Raw genomic sequence first — 17935 nt, 5'->3', positions numbered from 1 at the left:
AGTTGAAGGCCGAGTGGCCGAGGAGAGCCGTGGTTCATGGGACTGCTAGAGTGCCAGCTGGGGAGGGGAGGGGAGCTCAGCGAGGTGGGGAGGGTACAGTGGCACCTCTACCTAAGAAGGCCTCTACTCACGAACTTTTCTAGATAAGATCCGGGTGTTCAAGATTTTTTTTGCCTCTTCTCAAGAACCATTTTCCACTTACAAACCTGAGCCTCCGAAACTGTAACCGGGAAAAGGCAGGGAGAAGCCTCTGTGGGGCCTCTCTATGAATCTCCTGGGAGGAAACAGAGCTGGAAAAGGCAGGGAGAAGCCTCCGTGGGGTCTCTCTAGGAATCTCCTGGGAGGAAACGGGGCCGGAAAAGGCAGGGAGAAGCCTCCGTGGGGCCTCTCTAGGAATCTCCTGGGAGGAAACAGGGCCGGAAAAGGCAGGGAGAAGCCTCCATGGGGCCTCTCTAGGAATCTCCTGGGAGGAAACAAAGCCGGAAAAGGCAGGGAGAAGCCTCCGTGGGGTCTCTCTAGGAATCTCCTGGGAGGAAACAGGGCTGGAAAAGGCGGGGAGAAGCCTCCGTGGGGCCTCTCTAGGAATCTCCTGGGAGGAAACAGAGCCGGAAAAGGCAGGGAGAAGCCTCCGTGGGGCCTCTCTAGGAATCTCCTGGGAGGAAACGGGGCCGGAAAAGGCAGGGAGAAGCCTCCGTGGGGCCTCTCTAGGAATCTCCTGGGAGGAAACAAGGCCGGAAAAGCCGGGGAGAAGCCTCCGTGGGGCCTCTCTAGGAATCTCCTGGGAGGAAACGGGGCCGGAGAAGGCAGGGAGAAGCCTCCGTGGGGCCTCTCTAGGAATCTCCTGGGAGGAAACAGAGCCGGAAAAGGCAGGGAGAAGCCTCCGTGGGGTCTCTCTAGGAATCTCCTGGGAGGAAACAGGGCCGGGAAAGGCAGGGAGAAGCCTCCGTGGGGTCTCTCTAGGAATCTCCTGGGAGGAAACAGAGCCGGAAAAGGCAGGGAGAAGCCTCTGTGGGGCCTCTCTAGGAATCTCCTGGGAGGAAACGGGTCCGGAAAAGGCAGGGAGAAGCCTCTGTGGGGCCTCTCTAGGAATCTCCTGGGAGGAAACGGGGCCGGAAAAGGCAGGGAGAAGCCTCCGTGGGGTCTCTCTAGGAATCTCCTGGGAGGAAACAGGGCCGGAAAAGGCAGGGAGAAGCCTCCGTGGGGTCTCTCTAGGAATCTCCTGGGAGGAAACGGGGCCGGAGAAGGCAGGGAGAAGCCTCCGTGGGGTCTCTCTAGGAATCTCCTGGGAGGAAACAGGGCCGGAAAAGGCAGGGAGAAGCCTCCGTGGGGCCTCTCTAGGAATCTCCTGGGAGGAAACAGAGCCGGAAAAGGCAGGGAGAAGCCTCCGTGGGGCCTCTCTAGGAATCTCCTGGGAGGAAACAAGGCCGGAAAAGGCAGGGAGAAGCCTCCGTGGGGCCTCTCTAGGAATCTCCTGGGAGGAAACAGGGCCTCCACCCTCCCTGTGCTTTCCCCAATCGCACACATTATTTGCTTTCCCATTGATTCCTATGGGAAAAATTGCTTCTTCTTACAAACTTTTCTACTTAAGAACCTGGTCACCAAACGAATTGAGTTTGTAAGTAGAGGTACCACTGTATTTTATTTATTTATCAAACTTATATGCCGTTCAGTTCAGCCAAAGCTAGTCCGATCGGCTTACAGACATGGAATAAAACGCCACATGAAAGTGATAAATAAGGCGAGTTGAGTGTAAAAATTCCGTTTAAATACAATTTGCTCCGTTTTAGTGGGACCAACCCATTCGACCAGTGGCTGAAATGAGGTCACGGCCGGATCTTGAAAAAAACCACTTTATTTTAGCGCTGCAGGCCAGCTAATAAGGAGAATCTCAGTGGGATGGGAAAGCACTCTGCACATGCCTAAGCACACTCACAATCCAGACGGTGAGTTCTAGTTCCCACCTTAGCCATGAGGACTGGCTGGGTGACTTTTTGGCTGATCACCAGGAGACGGGGAGCTCTAGCATGCCTTGCGCATGGAAGCCGATTGAGGGAATTTGTGTCAATCACCAGGAAACGGGGAGCTCTAGTCCTGCCTAACGCATGGAAGCCGATTGGGAGAGAGCTGGCTAGGTGACTGGGCCAATCACCAGGAGACGGTGAATTCTAGTCCCGCCTTTGCCATGAGAATTGACCGGGTGACTTTTGGGCCAATCACCAGGAGAAGGTGAATTCTAGTCCCGCCTTTGCCATGAGAATTGACTGGGCGACTTTTGGGGTGATCACCAGGAGACGGTGAATTGTAGTACTGCCTTAGCCATGAGAGTTGACTGGATGACTTTGGGCCAATCACCAGGAGACGGTGAATTCTAGTCTCGCCTTAACCATGAGAATTGACTGGATGACTTTGGGCCAATCACAAGGAGACGGTGAATTCTAGTCCTGCCTTAGGCCTGAGAGCCAACTGGGTGACTTTGGGCTGCCCCACCAGGTGACGCTGAGTTCTAGTTTCACCAAAGCGAGCTGGCTGACTGCGCCATTCCCTCTCTCTCTCTCTTTCACCACTTCGCAGGGTTGTTGTTCGTAAGGGAGGAATGCTGCGTCCTTTCCCCGCCTGGAATCATTTGCCCCCCCAACCCACTAAACTAAACAGAGGAAGGCAAGACACAGCTCCCACATCTCCTGTGCCCTTGAAACCTTAAGCTTTATTTATTTTTATTTATTTTTTTTACAAAAAAAATCTGCATTATTAGAAAGGAGGAGAATTGCAGGCGGCTTCTCTTTCAGGCTGCCTAGCAGCAGCAGCAGCAGTGGGCAGCTAGCCGGGCCTTGGACCCAAGCCAGCTGGCTCCCTTCGGTGGTGAGAGGGTGGGGGGGACTTTCTGAAGACCCCCACTGCTCTGCCCTGGGCCCTTGACCATGAGAACGCTGCGTGGGCTCCTCTGCTGCTCTCCACGGCAGCTTGGACGCTGCCGACCTGCTCACCAACGGTGAGGAGATGGGCATCGGGGAGCCGGGCAGGAGGCTGTGGGGGGAAAGCCAGGGGTTTTGCCCAGGGTAAGTGTAGCTTCCCCTGCTGGAATAGAGTAGATTAGAGTGGGGTGGAGTGGAGTAAGGTAGGGTAGGGTAGAGTAGAATAGAATAGAATAGAATTAGAGTAGAGAAGAATAGAATTAGAGTAGAGAAGAATAGAATTAGAGTAGAATAGAATAGAATTAGAGTAGAATAGAATAGAATTAGAGTAGAACAGAATAAAATTAGAGTAGAATAGAATTAGAGTAGAATAGAATTAGATTAGAGTAGAATAGAATTAGAGTAGATAGAATAGAATAGAATAGAATTAGAGTAGAATAGAATAGAATTAGAGTAGAATAGAATTAGAATAGAATAGAATTAGAGTAGAGTAGAATAGAATAGAATTAGAGTAGAATAGAATAGAATAGAATTAGAGTAGAATAGAATTAGAATAGAATAGAAGTAGAGTAGAATAGAATTAGAGTAGAATAGAATAGAATAGAATTAGAGTAGAATAGAGTAGAATAGAATTAGAGTAGAATGAATAGAATAAAAATTTAGAATAAAATTTAGAATAGAAATAGAAGTAGAGCAGAATATAATATAGAATAGAATTAGAGTAGTGTAGAGTAAAGTAGAATAGAATAGAATATCACAGAATGGAATAAGATTTAGATAGAGAGTAGAATAGAATAGAACATAGAAGAGAAATAGAAGAAGAGGAGTAGTGTAGAATAGAATAAAATATGGAATAAAATATAGAATAAAAGTAGAAGTAGAATAGATAGAATATAGAAGAGAAATAGGAGAGAAGAGGAGTGGAGTGGAATTTAGAATAGAATAGAATAGAATTCTTTATTGGCCAAGTGTGATTGGACACACAAGGAATTTGTCTTTGGTGCAGATGCTCTCAGTGTGCATAAAAGAAAACATACATTTGTCAAGAGTCATGAGGTCCAACACTTAATGACTGTCATAGGGGTCAAATAAGCAATGAAGAAACAATCAATATTAATAAAAAAAATCTTAGGATACAAGCAACAAGTGACAGTCATACAGTCCTAAGTGGGAGGAAAAGGATGATAGGAATGATGAGAAAAAACTAGTAATAATAGTAGTGCAGACTTAGTAAAAAATCCGACTGTGTTGAGGGAATTCTTTGTTTAGCAGAGTGAGGGCGTTCGGGGAAAAACTGTCCTTGTGTCTAGTTGTCTTGGTGTGCAGGGCTCTGTAGGGACGTTTTGAGGTTTACGTCCAAGATCCGAGGGATCAATAAATAATTTTCCACAACCCTCTTTTTGACGCCTGCAGTATACAGGTCCTCAATGGAAGGCGATTTTTCCAAATGGCATGCGCGGAGTGAGAGATAGAAACATAGAAACATAGAAGACTGACGGCAGAAAAAGACCTCATGGTCCATCTAGTCTGCCCTTATACTGTTTCCTGTATTTTATCTTAGGATGGATATATGTTTATCCCAGGCATGTTTAAATTCAGTTACTGTGGATTTATCAACCACGTCTGCTGGAAGTTTGTTCCAAAGATCTACTACTCTTTCAGTGAAATAATATTTTCTCACGTTGCTTTTGATCTTTCCCCCAACTAACTTCAGATTGTGTCTCCTTGTTCTTGTGTTCACTTTCCTATTAAAAACACTTCCCTCCTGGACCTTATTTAACCCTTTGACATATTTAAATGTCTCGATCGTGTCCCCCCTTTTCCTTCTGTCCTCCAGACTCTACAGATGGAGTCCATGAAGTCTTTCCTGATACGTTTTATGCTTAAGACCTTCCACCATTCTTGTAGCCCGTCTTTGGACCCCTTCAATTTTGTCAATCTCTTTTTGTAGGTGAGGTCTCCAGAACTGGACACAGTATTATTCCAAATGTGGTCTCACCAGGGCTCTATATAAGGGGATCACAATCTCCCTCTTCCTGCTTGTTAAACCTCTAGCTATGCAGCTAGAGATGTTTGGGCAAAGATGCCAAGCCCTGGCACAGCTGGGTCAGCCCCTTGGGGTTGGTGCAAATCTCGGTCGCGGCGCCCTGGCCGTAATTCCCTCCCCTTTGGCAGAGATGCCAGTTCTTATGCGCTGACCAGCTTTTGTCAGAGTAGCCAAACGTATCTCGTTCTTGGATCGGTGCTGCCCCGGCATCCTTCACCCGTGGGAATCCCAGAGAAAGAGGGTGGCAGGATGAGGTGGAATTCCTTTGCACTGGTCTTGCTGTTTTGTTGCAACCTGTCTGCAGACGTTGTAAGTGCTCCAACATGGGAGGGTTTTAAGAAGAGTTTGGGAAACCACTTGTCTGAAATGGTGGTGGTGGCTGAGCAGAGGGTTGGAGTAGAAGACCTCCAAGGTCCCTTCCAAATCAGTTCTTCCTTCCTTCCTTCCTTCCTTCCTTCCTTCCTTCCTTCCCTCCCTCCCTCCCTCCTTTCCTTCCCTCCCTCCTTTCCTTCCTAATTTTTTTTCTTCCATCGTTCTTTCCTCCCACTCTCCCTCCTTCTTTCTTTTCTCTTTCTTTCCTTCCTTCCTTCCTTTCTTTCTTTCTATCCTTCCTTTCTTTCCTCCGTCCCTCCCTTCTGTTCCTTCCTTCCCCCTTCCTTCTTCCCTCCTTCCTTCCTTCCTTCCTTCTTTCCTTCCCTCCCTCCCTTCTTCCTTCCTTCCTTCCTAATTTTTTTTCTTCCATCTTTCTTTCCTCCCACTCTCCCTCCTTTCTTCTTTCTTTCTTTTCTCTTTCTTTCTTTCTTTCCTCCCTCCCTTCTGTTCCTTCCTTCCCTCCTGCCTTCCTTCCCTCCCACCCTCCCTCCTTCCTTCCCTCCCTCCCTCCCTCCTTCCTTCCCTCCCTCCCTCCTTCCTTCTTTCCGTCCTAATTTCTTTCTTCCATCTTTCTTTCCTCCCACTCTCCCTCCTTTCTTCTTTCTTTCTTTTTTCTTTCTTTCTTTCTTTCCTCCCTCTCTCCCTCCCTTCCGTTCCTTCCTTCCTTCCTCGGGGATTCTGCCTTCTGCCGCACGAATCCCAGCAACTAGTTAGGTCCCACGGAGTTGGCCTTCTCCGGGTCCCATCGACTAAACAATGTTGTTTGGCAGGACCCAGGGAAGAGCCTTCTCTGTGGTGGCCCCGACCCTCTGGAACCAACTCCCCCCAGAGATCAGAATTGCCCCCACCCTCCTCGCCTTTCGTAAGCTCCTCAAAACCCACCTCTGTCGTCAGGCATGGGGGAATTGAGATACTGTATTCCCTTCCCCCTCGGCCTATACAATTTATGCATGGTAGGCTTGTGTTTATGTTTGGGTTTTTTTAAAATAAGGGTTTTTTAAATTATTTTAAATATTAGATTTGTTACATGTTGTTTCATTATTGTTGTTAGCTGCCCCGAGTCTACGGAGAGGGGTGGCATACAAATCTAATAAATAAATAAATAAATAGATAGATAGATAGATAGATAGATAAATAGATAAATAGATAAATAGATAAATAGATAAATAGATAAATAAATAAATAAATAAATTCCCTCTTTTCCTCCTTCCTTCTTTCCTTCTTTCCTTCCTTCCTTCCTTCCTCCTTCCTTCCTTCCTTCCCTCCTTCCTTCTTTTCTTCTTTCATTCTTTCCTTCCTTCTTTCCTTCCTGCCTTCCTTCCTTCCTTCCCTCCCTCCCTCCTTCATTCCTTCCTTCCTTCCCTCCCTCCTTCCTTCTTTCCTTCCTTCCCTCCTTCCTTCCTCCCTTCCTTCCTTTCCTCCCTCCCTCCCTCCTTCCTTCATTCCCTCCTTCCTTCTTTCCTTCCTGCCTTCCTTCCTTCCTTCCCTCCTTCCTTCTTTCCTTCCTTCCTTCCCTCCCTCCCTCCTTCCTTCCTCCTTTCCTTCCTTCCTTCCCTCCTTTCTTCCTTCCTTCCTTCCCACAGATTGGCACCGACTGATCCAGTTCTGTGATATCGTTGTGACATCACCAGCTTTCCGGTTCAGGTGAATCAGTCCGAACTGGGAGGAATCCACCTTTGACTCACAGGGTCTTAAAAAACACCTTAAAATTCTCCCGTTTTGGCCCATTGAAATAGGTTCTGATGGGGGTTTTTTCCTGCTGCTTTTTTCCTTTGACAGACGATGCTTCCTTCTGAGAAAAAGGGGGTGGTATTTGCGAAGATGCTGCAACCTATGAAAGGTAAGGATGGGGTGGGGGGAGTGAAGAAGTGGTACCCTCCCCTGCCATTACACCTGCCTCCTTCCATCCTTCAATGGGCTTGGAATCACACTCCCGCCGTCTTCATTCAACTCCAAAGGCATAAGTTTGTTTGTTTGTTTGTTCAGTTAGTTAGTTAGTTAGTTAGTTAGTTAGTTAGTTAGTTAGTTAGTTAGCTAGGTAGCTAGGTAGCTAGTCGGTTCAATGCACAGTAATACACAATGAAAGTTAGGGGCTACCTTTGAAGAGTGTTCGGAAACTTCAGATCGTGCAGAATGCAGCTGCGAGAGCAATCATGGGCTTCCCTAAATATGCCCATGTCACACCAACACTCCGCAGTCTGCATTGGTTGCCGATCAGTTTCCGGTCACAATTCAAAGTGTTGGTTATGACCTATAAAGCCCTTCATGGCATCGGACCAGAATATCTCCGGAACCGCCTTCTGCCGCATGAATCCCATCGACCAGTTAGGTCCCACAGAGTTGGCCTTCTCCGGGTCCCGTCGACTAAACAATGTCGTCTGGCGGGACCCAGCGGAAGAGCCTTCTCTGTGGCGGCACCGACCCTCTTGAACCAGCTCCCCCCGGAGATCAGGACTGCCCCCACCCTCCTTGCCAGATAAGAGACAGAAAAGAGAGAGATAATAGATCTCTAGGTGTGTTGGCAAGTAAATGGATAAAGAGACGATAATAGATAGATAATGGAATGGGGGAGGAAGGAAGGAAAGAAGCAAGCAAGGAAAGAAAGAAAGAAGGAGGAAGAAAGAAAAGAAGGAAGGGGAAGGAAGGAAAGAGGGAAAGAAGAAAGGAAGGAAGGAAGGAAGGAAAGAAGCAAGCAACGAAGGAAGGAAAGAAGGAAAGAGGCAAGGAAAGAAGGAAGGAAGGAAGGAAGATAAGATGGGAGAAAGGAAGGAAGGAAAGAAAGAAAGAAAGAAGGAGGAAGAAAGGAAGGAAGGGGAAGGAAGGAAGGAAGGAAGGAAGGAAAGAAGCAAGCAACAAAGGAAGGAAGGAAGGAAAGAAGGAAAGAGGCAAGGAAAGAAGGAAGAAAGGAAAGGAGGGAGAAAGGAAGGAAGGAAAGGAGGGAGAAAGGAAGGAAGGAAAGAAGGAAAGAGGCAAGGAAAGAAGGAAGAAAGGAAAGGAGGGAGAAAGGAAGGAAGGAAGGAAAGAAGGAAAGAGGCAAGGAAAGAAGGAAGAAAGGAAAGGAGGGAGAAAGGAAGGAAGGAAGATGACAGGCGAACCAGCTAAAACCCTGGATGTGTCTCCCACCCACCCACCCCCATCAGCGATCCCCTTTTTGGAGGTCTACAACCACAGCTTCTGCCAGCCCATGGAGACCATGGTGGTTGTCAAGGAAGAACACTCGGATCTGAGCAGCCTCATCGTGGTCCCGCGGTGCGTGGCCCTCAAACGCTGCCAGGGATGCTGCTCGGACGAAACCTGGGAGTGCGTGCCCAGCCGTTCCCGAGAAGTCATCTTGGAGGTAAAGTGGGGAGAGGGGTGCAGAATGGTGGTCGTGGTGGGCCAGCCCCTCGAATATTGGACCGTCTCCCCTGGTCCTTCTCTAGACTAGCCGTGCCCGGTTCCTGCAACCGTTCATCGTAGGTTTTAGCCTCCAGGCTAAACTATCTGGGATAGTTTCAGATTAACAGAGAGGGAAGGGACCTTGCAGGTCATCTAGTCCAGTGATTTTCAACCTTTTTTGAGCCGTGGCACATTTTTTACATTTACAAAACCATGGGGCACATTGGGGGGTGGGGGGGGGCGCGGCTAAAAAAAGTTTGGACAAAAAAATCCTCTCTCTCTCTCTCTTCCTCCCTTTCGCTCTATTTCTCCCTCCCTCCCTTCCTCTTTTTTCTCTATCTCTCCATCCCTCTTTCTTTCTCTCTTCTTTCTTTCCTCTTTTTTGCTCTCTTTCTCTCTCCCTCCCTCCCTCTATGCCTTTCTCTCTCCCACCTTCCCTCCCTCTCTCTCTCTCTCTCTTTTCTTTCTCTCTCTTGCTCTCTCTCTTGTTCTCTTTCTCTCTCTCTCTCTTTCTTTCTCTCTCTCATTCTCTTTCTTTTTCTCTCTCTTGCTTTCTTTCTCTCTCTCTTGCTTGCTTGCTTTCTCTCCCTCTTGCTCTTTCTCTCTCTCTCTCTCTCTTTCTTTCTTTCTCTCTTGTTTTCTTTCTTTCTCTCTTGTTTTCTTTCTCTCTCTCTTGCTTGCTTGCTTTCTCTCCCTCTTGCTCTTTCTTTCTCTCTCTCGCTCTTTCTCTTGTTTTCTTTCTCTCTCCCTTGCTTGCTTGCTTTCTCTCCCCCTTGCTTGCTTGCTTTCTCTCCCTCTTGCTCTTTCTTTCTCTCTCTCTCTTTTTTCCTCTCTCTCTTGTTTTCTTTCTCTCTCTGAGCTTCGTGGCACACCTGACCATGTCTCACGCCACACTAGTGTGCCGTTGCACACTGGTTGAAAAACACTGATCTAGTCGTCCAAGCAGGAGGCTACACCATTTCTGACCGATGGCAGTTCCAGTCTCTTCCTGAAAGCCTCCAGGGATGAAGCACCCACAACTACAAGCTCTCCCAAAGAGCCAGGGTGGCGCAGCAGGTAGAGCGCTGTACTGAAGGCCACTGAAGCTGACTGTAGATCTGCAGGTCAGCGGTTCAAATCTCATCACCAGCTCAAGGTTGACTCAGCCTTCCATCCTTCCGAGGTGGGTCAAATGAGGACCCGGATTGTGGGGGCAATAGGCTGGCTCTGTTTAAAAAAAAAAGGGCTATTGCAAACATGTTGTAAGCCGCCCTGAGTCTAAGGAGAAGGACGGCACAAAAATCGAATAAATAAATAAAATAAATAAATGCCGTAAATAAACTTCCAAAGGCAACTTAGTTGATTGTTGGTTTTAGCTGGCTCACCTGTCATCAGAGAAGTTAGGTTTCAATTCTTCCTTCCTTCCTTCCTTCCTTCCTTCCTTCTTTCCTTCCTCATTCCATCTCTATCTTTCTACTTATTATCTCTCTCTTCTCCCTCTACCCATTTACTTACTTACTTAGATAATAGCTATCTATTATCTCTCTCTTATCTGTCTCTCTCTCTCTCTATTTCAATTAATCTCTCTCTCTCTCTGTCTTCATCCATCCATCTATTTGTCTGTCTGTCTGCTCTCTGTCTGTCTGTCTATCATCTATCTATCTATCTATCTATCTATCTATCTATCTATCTATCATCTATCTATCTATCTATCTATCTATCTATCTATCTATCTATCTATCTATCAGCTATCTATCATCTATCTATCTATCTATCTATCATCTATCTATCTATCTATCTATCATCTATCTATCTATCATCTATCTATCATCTATCTATCATCTATCTACCTATCTATCTATCTATCTATCTATCATCTATCTATCTATCATCTATCTATCTATCTATCTATCTATCATCTATCTATCTATCATCTATCTATCTATCTATCTATCATCTATCTATCTATCTATCTATCTATCATCTATCTATCTATCTATCATCTATCTATTTATCTATCTATCTATCATCTATCTATCTGTCTGTCTATCTATCTATCTATCTATCTATCTATCTATCTATCTATCTATCTCTCTATCTCTCTATCTCTGCTTGTTCAATTTCCATCCATTATTCCTTGTCTGGTGCTTTGGACAATAACCTGACCTGCCTCCTCTCTGCAGCAACCCCTCAAATATTGGAAGATCCTCTCGTGTCTCTCTACCCTAGACTACCCAAGCCCAGTTCATGCAACAGTTCATCGTATGCTTTAGCCAAATTCTCCTTCAATTTCCTACCGGACGTAACTATGTCTTCATTTAGCAATGAGTCCTGGGCGTTTCGAGTGAAGATGTTCTTATTCCTTTCTTCTAGGTATTGGTTCGGCAATTTTCAAACCAATATGTAAAGTATCTGACTTTTAAAGAACACCTGGAATGTACCTGCAGGTAAGGCTTTAGAATAGAACTCACCTTATGACTGCAGTCGAGCCCAGCTGCCAAGGTTCCCACAGATTCTCTAATTAAATCAACATTTTACATGTTGCTAAGCCGTGGTTTTTAACCGAGTCTGCGGAGAGGGGCGGCATACAAATCTAATAAATTATTATTATTATTATTATTATTACTATTATTATTATTAATTATTAATTAGGGGTAGTGATTTCTGACAGTCTCAAAATGGGTGAACGGTGCAGTCAGGCGGTAGGAAAAGCAAGTAGGATGCTTGGCTGCATAGCTAGAGGTATAACAAGCAGGAAGAGGGAGATTATGATCCCACTACAGTATATAGTTGGTGAGACCACATTTGGAATAATACTGTGTCCAGTTCTGGAGACCTCACCTACAAAAAGATATTGACAAAATTGAACGGGTCCAAAGACGGGCTACAGGAATGGTGGAAGGTCTTAAGCATAAAACGTATCAGGAAAGACTTCATGAACTCCATCTGTATAGTCTGGAGGACAGAAAGGAAAGTGGGGACATGATCGAAACATTTAAATATGTTAAAGGGTTAAATAAGGTCCAGGAGGGAAGTGTTTTAATAGGAAAGTGAACACAAGAACAAGGGGACACAATCTGAAGTTAGTTGGGGGAAAGATCAAAAGCAACATGAGAAAATATCATTTTACTGAAAGAGTAGTAGATCCTTGGAACAAACTTCCAGCAGACGTGGTTGGTCAATCCACAGGAACTGAATGTAAACATGCCTGGGATAAACATAGATCCATCCTAAGATAAAATACAGGAAATAATATAAGGGCAGACTAGATGGACCATGAGGTCTTTTTCTGCCGTCAATCTTCTATGTTTCTAAGATCACGTGAAGTGTTAATATTACTTTATAAGGCGTTGGTAAGGCCACACACGGACTACAGCATTCAGTTGTGGTCGCCACAATGCAAAAAGGATGTTGAGATTCTAGAAAGAGTGCAGAGAAGAGCAACAAAGAGGATTAGGAGATTGGAGGCTAAAATACATTAAAAATGGTTGCAGGAACTGGGCATGGCTAGTTTGGTGAAAAGAAGGATCAGGGGAGACATGATAGCAGTCTTCCTGTATCTCAGGGGTTGCCCCAAAGAAGAAGGAGTCAAGCTATTCTGCAAAGCACCTGGAGGTAGAACAAGAAGCAATGGGTGGAAACTAAACAAGGAGAGAAGCAACTTAGAACTAAGGAGAAATTTCCTGACAGTGAGAACAATTAATCAGTGGGACAACTTGCCTCCAGAAATTGTGAATGCTCCAACACTGGAAGTGCTTAAGATGTTGGATAACAATTTGTCTTAAGTGGTAAAGTAGGGTTTCCTGCCTTAAGCAGGGGGTTGGACTAGAAGACCTCCAAGGTCCCTTCCAACTCTGTTATTCTATTATTCAGTTCTTACGGAATTAATGGGCAGAAGCCTGCTTGAATTCTGGTCCTTTTATATGGTGCCTTAATCAAAGAAAAATGGTTTTAAAAAAGTTTTGTCCACTGGTGGTGACAGCAAGGGACATCTGGTATAATAAGGCCAGAGAGGATCCATGGAAAATGTCAAAGACCTGGTTTCAAAGTCTCAACAATGTTGGATTGATTGATTGATTGATTGATTTTATCTATCTATCTATCTATCTATCTATCTATCTATCTATCTATCTATCTATCTAGAAACATAGAAACATAGAAGACTGACGGCAGAAAAAGACCTCATGGTCCATCTAGTCTGCCCTTATACTATTTCCTGTATTTTATCTTACAATGGATATATATAAGATAGATATATGTAGATATCTATCTATCTATCTATTTGTTGGATTTGTATGCCGCCCCTCTCCGTACACTCGGGGCGGCTAACAACAGTAATAAAAAATATCATATAAATCCAATACTAAAACAACTAAAACCCTTATTGTAAAAAACCAAACATCCCTTCAAACAAACATAACATGCATAAATTGTAAAGGCCTAGGGGGAAAGAATATTATATTATAAATATAATATAATATTATAAAAGAAGCCATCCTGTCAGGCATTAAGAGGAAAGGATTAACTTCAGGATGGGTGCTTAGGAATTCAGCACAACTTTGCTATCGGTCCAGGAGGGTTGTTAAAAATAATGCAGGTGCTCTTTGGGGGTTTATTATTATTCTGCTCAAGCTATTAAAATTAGGCACGGCTCCTTCCTTTTAAAGTATATCCTGGGTTCAGGTGGGTTCAGCTGTCCAAAAACTTTGGAGTTGTAATTTATTTTGAAGTGGCCGGTTGCAGATCTGGGCGGAGAAGGCTGGCTGCAGACTTCTTAAGAGATTTCTTAAGAGCAAATGTTTTAAATCAATAGTGATGATAAATGTTTAGGCACGGGCTGCTAAATCTAGGGACATGGTGTATTTCCTTCAGCTGTCAAGTTGCTAATTCTTATTATTTTTCTCTTCTATTTTTCAGACGGAGAACAACTGGGTAAGAAGTCCCTTCCTTCCTTCCTTCCTTCCTTCCATCCGTCCTTCCATCCTTCCTTCCATCCTTCCTTCCTTCCGTCCTTCCTTCCTTCCTTCCATCCTTCCGTCCTATCTTCCTTCCTCCTTCCCTCCCTCCTCTCTCAATTTTTCCATCATTTCCTTCTCTCTTTTTCTTCCTTTCTGCATCCTTCCCTCCAATTTTCCTTCCTTCTTTTCTGGCTTCCTTTTGCTCCAATTTTATTTCCTTTCCTTTCTCATACCCTCCAATTTTCCTTCCTTCCTTCCCTCTCTCCCTACCTCCTTCCCTCCTTCTCTTTTCTGCCTTCCCTTCCCTCCAATTTTCTTTCCTTTCCTCTTTTCCTTCCCTTTCCTCCCTCCCTATAACCTTCCTTCCTTCCTTCAATCCTTCCTTCCCTCTCTCCCTACCTCCTTCTCTTTTCTACCTTCCCTTCCCTCCAATTTCCTTTACTTTCCTTTCCTCTTTTCCTTCCCTTTCCTCCCTCCCTATAACCTTCCTTCTTTCCTTCCTTCCTTCCTTCCTTCCTGCCTGCCTGCCTGCCTGCCTGCATTTCTCTCCAATTTCCTTTCCTTTCCTCTTTTCCTTCCCTTTCCTCCCTCCCTATAACCTCCCTTCCTTCTTTCCTTCTCTCTCCCTCCAATTTTCCTTCCTTCCCTCCCTCCATTTTCTGCCTTCTTTTCTCTCCAATTTTCTTTCCTTTACCTTTCTCCCTTCTAATCTTCCTTCCCTCCTTCCTTCCTTCCCTTCCCCTCCCTCCCTCCCTTCCTATCCTCCCCTCTCCTTCCTCTTCCCTTTCCCTTCCCACAGATCCCATAAACCCAATTTACACATATCCAGAATTAGGTGGCCACACACTGGAGGTACTCCTAGATCAGGTTTGGCCATTGTGTTTGCAAAAAAAAAAATAAAAAGAAAAATGCACAGTCCTTCTTGGGTTAAAAGGCCAGCAAGCGGCGGTCCCATCCGTACCGGGATACATTTCAGGGGCTTAAACTGTCATTTTCCTCTCCTTATAGTCTTCCGTGTCCACCATGTCGGATCAAGGAAATGCGCCCAGATCCTAAGACGTGCCAATGTGTGTGTCAGCAGCGATATAGAGATGATTGTGAGATCCGTTGGATGAAAATCAGCGACAAGACTTGCAGGTGAAAACCCACAACTTCTCTTCCATATCTCTCGCCCTCTCTCTGAACTGGCTTTCCCTCCAGTGAAAGGCTGCAATTTTTTTTTTTTACTACCACACTGTGGGGCGTGGCTTGTTTTGTGGGCGTGGCTTGCCAGCCATGCGGCCAGGTGGGAGTGGCTTGAGGATCATGTGACCACAGAGGGTGGCTTAAAGGTCATGGGACTGGCTTAAAGGTGGCCAACTTGACATCACTCACACTAAGGGTCAGGGTTAGGGTGCCTGGCCTCTCCTCGCCTCCAAGAGATACGATTTCCCTATCTATTTTCTATTACTGAACATCCAAAATATAATAATAATAATAATAATAATAATAATAATAATAATAATAATAATTTATTGGATTTGTATGCCGCCCCTCTCCGCATAAATACAGTGGTGCCTCTACTTAAGAACTTAATTCGTTCCACGACCAGGTTCTTAAGTAGCAAAGTTTGTAAGTAGAAGCAATTTTTCCCATAGGAATCAATGTAAAAGCAAATACTATTTTTATTCTTATTTATTAGATTTGTATGCCGCCCCTCTCCGCAGACTCGGGGCGGCTCACAGCAGTGACAAAAACAACATACATTGACAAATCTAATAATTCAAAATCTAAAATAACACTTGTACATTTAAAAATCTAAAAGCAAAGAACCCCAATATAAAAAAAACATACATACAGTCATACCATGCACTAAAACTACATAGGGGGAGATGTTTCAGTTCCCCCACGCCTGACGACAGAGGTGGGTTTTAAGGAGTTTACGAAAGGCAAGGAGAGTGGGGGCAGTCCTAATCTCTGGAGGGAGCTGATTCCAGAGGGTCGGGGCCGCCACAGAGAAGGCTCTTCCCCTGGGTCCTGCGAGACGGCGTTGTTTAGTCGACGGGACCCGGAGAAGACCAACTCTTTGGGACCTGACCGGTCGCTGGGATTCGTGCGGCAGAAGGCGGTCTCGCAGATATCCTGGTCCGGTGCAAACCCATTAATAAATAAATACAAGGTTTCCCAAAGAAGAGGAAGTCGTTAAAAAAATATTAGATTGCGCTGAAATGGATATGATGACAAGACGGTTAAAAGATCAAGAAGAAACAGAATTTTATGAAATATGGAACAAAGTGTATATATGGATAAACAAGAAGAAATATTAACATTAACAGTAAAAATAAATAAAAAATAGTATTGTATTAGTGGAGATATGATTTAAGTGTTATATTAGAATTAGTAGGGATAAGATTTTAGAATTATGTTAGAATTAGTTCATGCATGAAGACCTATTATAAAAAGTCCAACAAATTTCTTCTTTTCATTTATAATAATAAGTTGACTTTAAGTATTTTTTTTTTAAGTATTCTTTTTTCTGTATTGACATTTTTACTTTTAGAATAAGCGGGGAAGATACAACCCCATTTTTATGTTTAATGTTATGTTTGTCAGTTTTGTCTATTTTATGAAAATTAATAAAATTTATTGAAAAAAATTAATAAATAAATACAAGGTCGGAATTTGGGGGGGAGGAGGAGGAGGAGGAAGAGGACAGTCGCTGCCGAAGGAAGAAGGGGAGGGAAAGGGAATTTTAAAAATTCCAAAATTTTAACCAGTTGATCAAAATAAGCTTGGTATCTTTTTTGTCCTTTCAGATGTTTAAAGCGCCGAGGACGATCCACCCGAAAAGGATTAAAACCAGCAATTCAGGCTAGATCCTGGCCAGAAGGAGGCCCAACTGAGCATTGACACTGTTCTCTGCTGGGTGTGAATCTTTACATGCTCAAAGGCCAGCCACTAGTTTGGCTGGGGTGGGGAGCACCCTCCCCCCACTTCCCCGAAAACTGGCTACAGGTTTAATTTCAGGATTATGTTGGCACAATGGTATCACAATTTCTGCTTTCGCTATGCAAATGAGAGAGGCGGGCTTTCTTTCCTTTTCGCCACGGTGGTTGTTAAGTGGATCACGTGGTCGTTAAATGAATACAGCTCCCCCCCCCAATTGACTTTGCTTGTTGGGAAGGTCTCAAATAGCGGTCATGTGCTCCCCAGGATTCTACAATCATTGTAAATACACACCGGTTGAGCATGTGACCGTGGCGATATTGCGATGGTCGTAATGTGAGGACCGGTTGAGCATAAGTCACCTTTTTCAGTGCTGTTGTAACTCTGGATGGTTACTGGGTGAATGATTGTCAAGTCAAAGACTTCACGTGTATAAACGTGGCTTCTTGGACAAACCGTGGCTTGCTACCCGGCATCAATTCCGTGTGTGTCCTTATTTGTTTTTATTTAATTGATTGATTGATTGATTGATTTTGTCCATTGCACAATGAGAGTCATATTGGGTATACATATAGTAAATATATAATGAAGGTTATAGAGGATATACTCATAGTAAAATATATCTAAAAAAGAAGAGAATAGAAGAAATAGGAATAAAATATATAGAAACATAGAAGACTGACGGCAGAAAAAGACCTCATGGTCCATCTAGTCTGCCCTTATACTATTTTCTGTATTTTATCTTAGGATGGATCTATGTTTATCCCAGGCATGTTTAAATTCAGTTACTGTGGATTTATCTACCGCGTCTGCTGGAAGTTTGTTCCATGGATCTACTACTCTTTCAGTAAAATAATATTTTCTCATGTTGCTTTTTATCTTTCCCCCAACTAACTTCAGATTGTGTCCCCTTGTTATTGGGTTCACTTTCCTATTACAAACACTTCCCTCCTGGACCTTATTTAACCCTTTAACATATTTAAATGTCTCGATCATGTCCCCCCTTTTCCTTCTGTCCTCCAGACTACACAGATTGAGTCCATGAAGTCTTTCCTGATACGTTTTATGCTTAAGACCTTCCACCATTCTTGTAGCCCGTCTTTGGACCCGTTCAATTTTGTCAATATCTTTTTGTAGGTGAGGTCTCCAGAACTGAACACAGTATTCAAAATGTGGAATAATAATAAATAGAAATCGATAGATACTAGACAAATAAATAATATTCTAATATTCTAATCAACAAACTTAAAAGACTCAAGATCCATCCCACCACTAAAAGGGCCAAATGGAAAAGACTGTAACGATGAAACTGTTGAGGTCAACCTCTTCAACACATTATTCGGTTCGGAACGTGTTAAAGAGGT

At 44.2% G+C, this 17935-nt stretch overlaps 1 protein-coding gene across 1 annotated transcript; it reads left to right on the top strand.

Annotated features, from left to right (window-relative positions):
• The first annotated feature begins 2918 nt into the window (after window positions 1-2918).
• On the top strand, window positions 2919-16659 carry VEGFB (vascular endothelial growth factor B). The gene is given in 8 exon segments (XM_070766236.1): window positions 2919-2943; window positions 2946-2989; window positions 7111-7171; window positions 8472-8668; window positions 11062-11135; window positions 13606-13620; window positions 14655-14783; window positions 16442-16659. Coding segments are annotated over 8 exon segments (639 nt in total). The 3' UTR covers window positions 16536-16659.
• Window positions 16660-17935: the final 1276 nt, after the last annotated feature.

The sequence above is a fragment of the Erythrolamprus reginae genome, chromosome 13 (genome assembly GCF_031021105.1).
Source record: "Erythrolamprus reginae isolate rEryReg1 chromosome 13, rEryReg1.hap1, whole genome shotgun sequence".
NCBI classification, from domain to species: Eukaryota; Metazoa; Chordata; class Lepidosauria; order Squamata; family Dipsadidae; genus Erythrolamprus; species Erythrolamprus reginae.
This window is presented reverse-complemented; position numbering and strand designations above follow the sequence as displayed.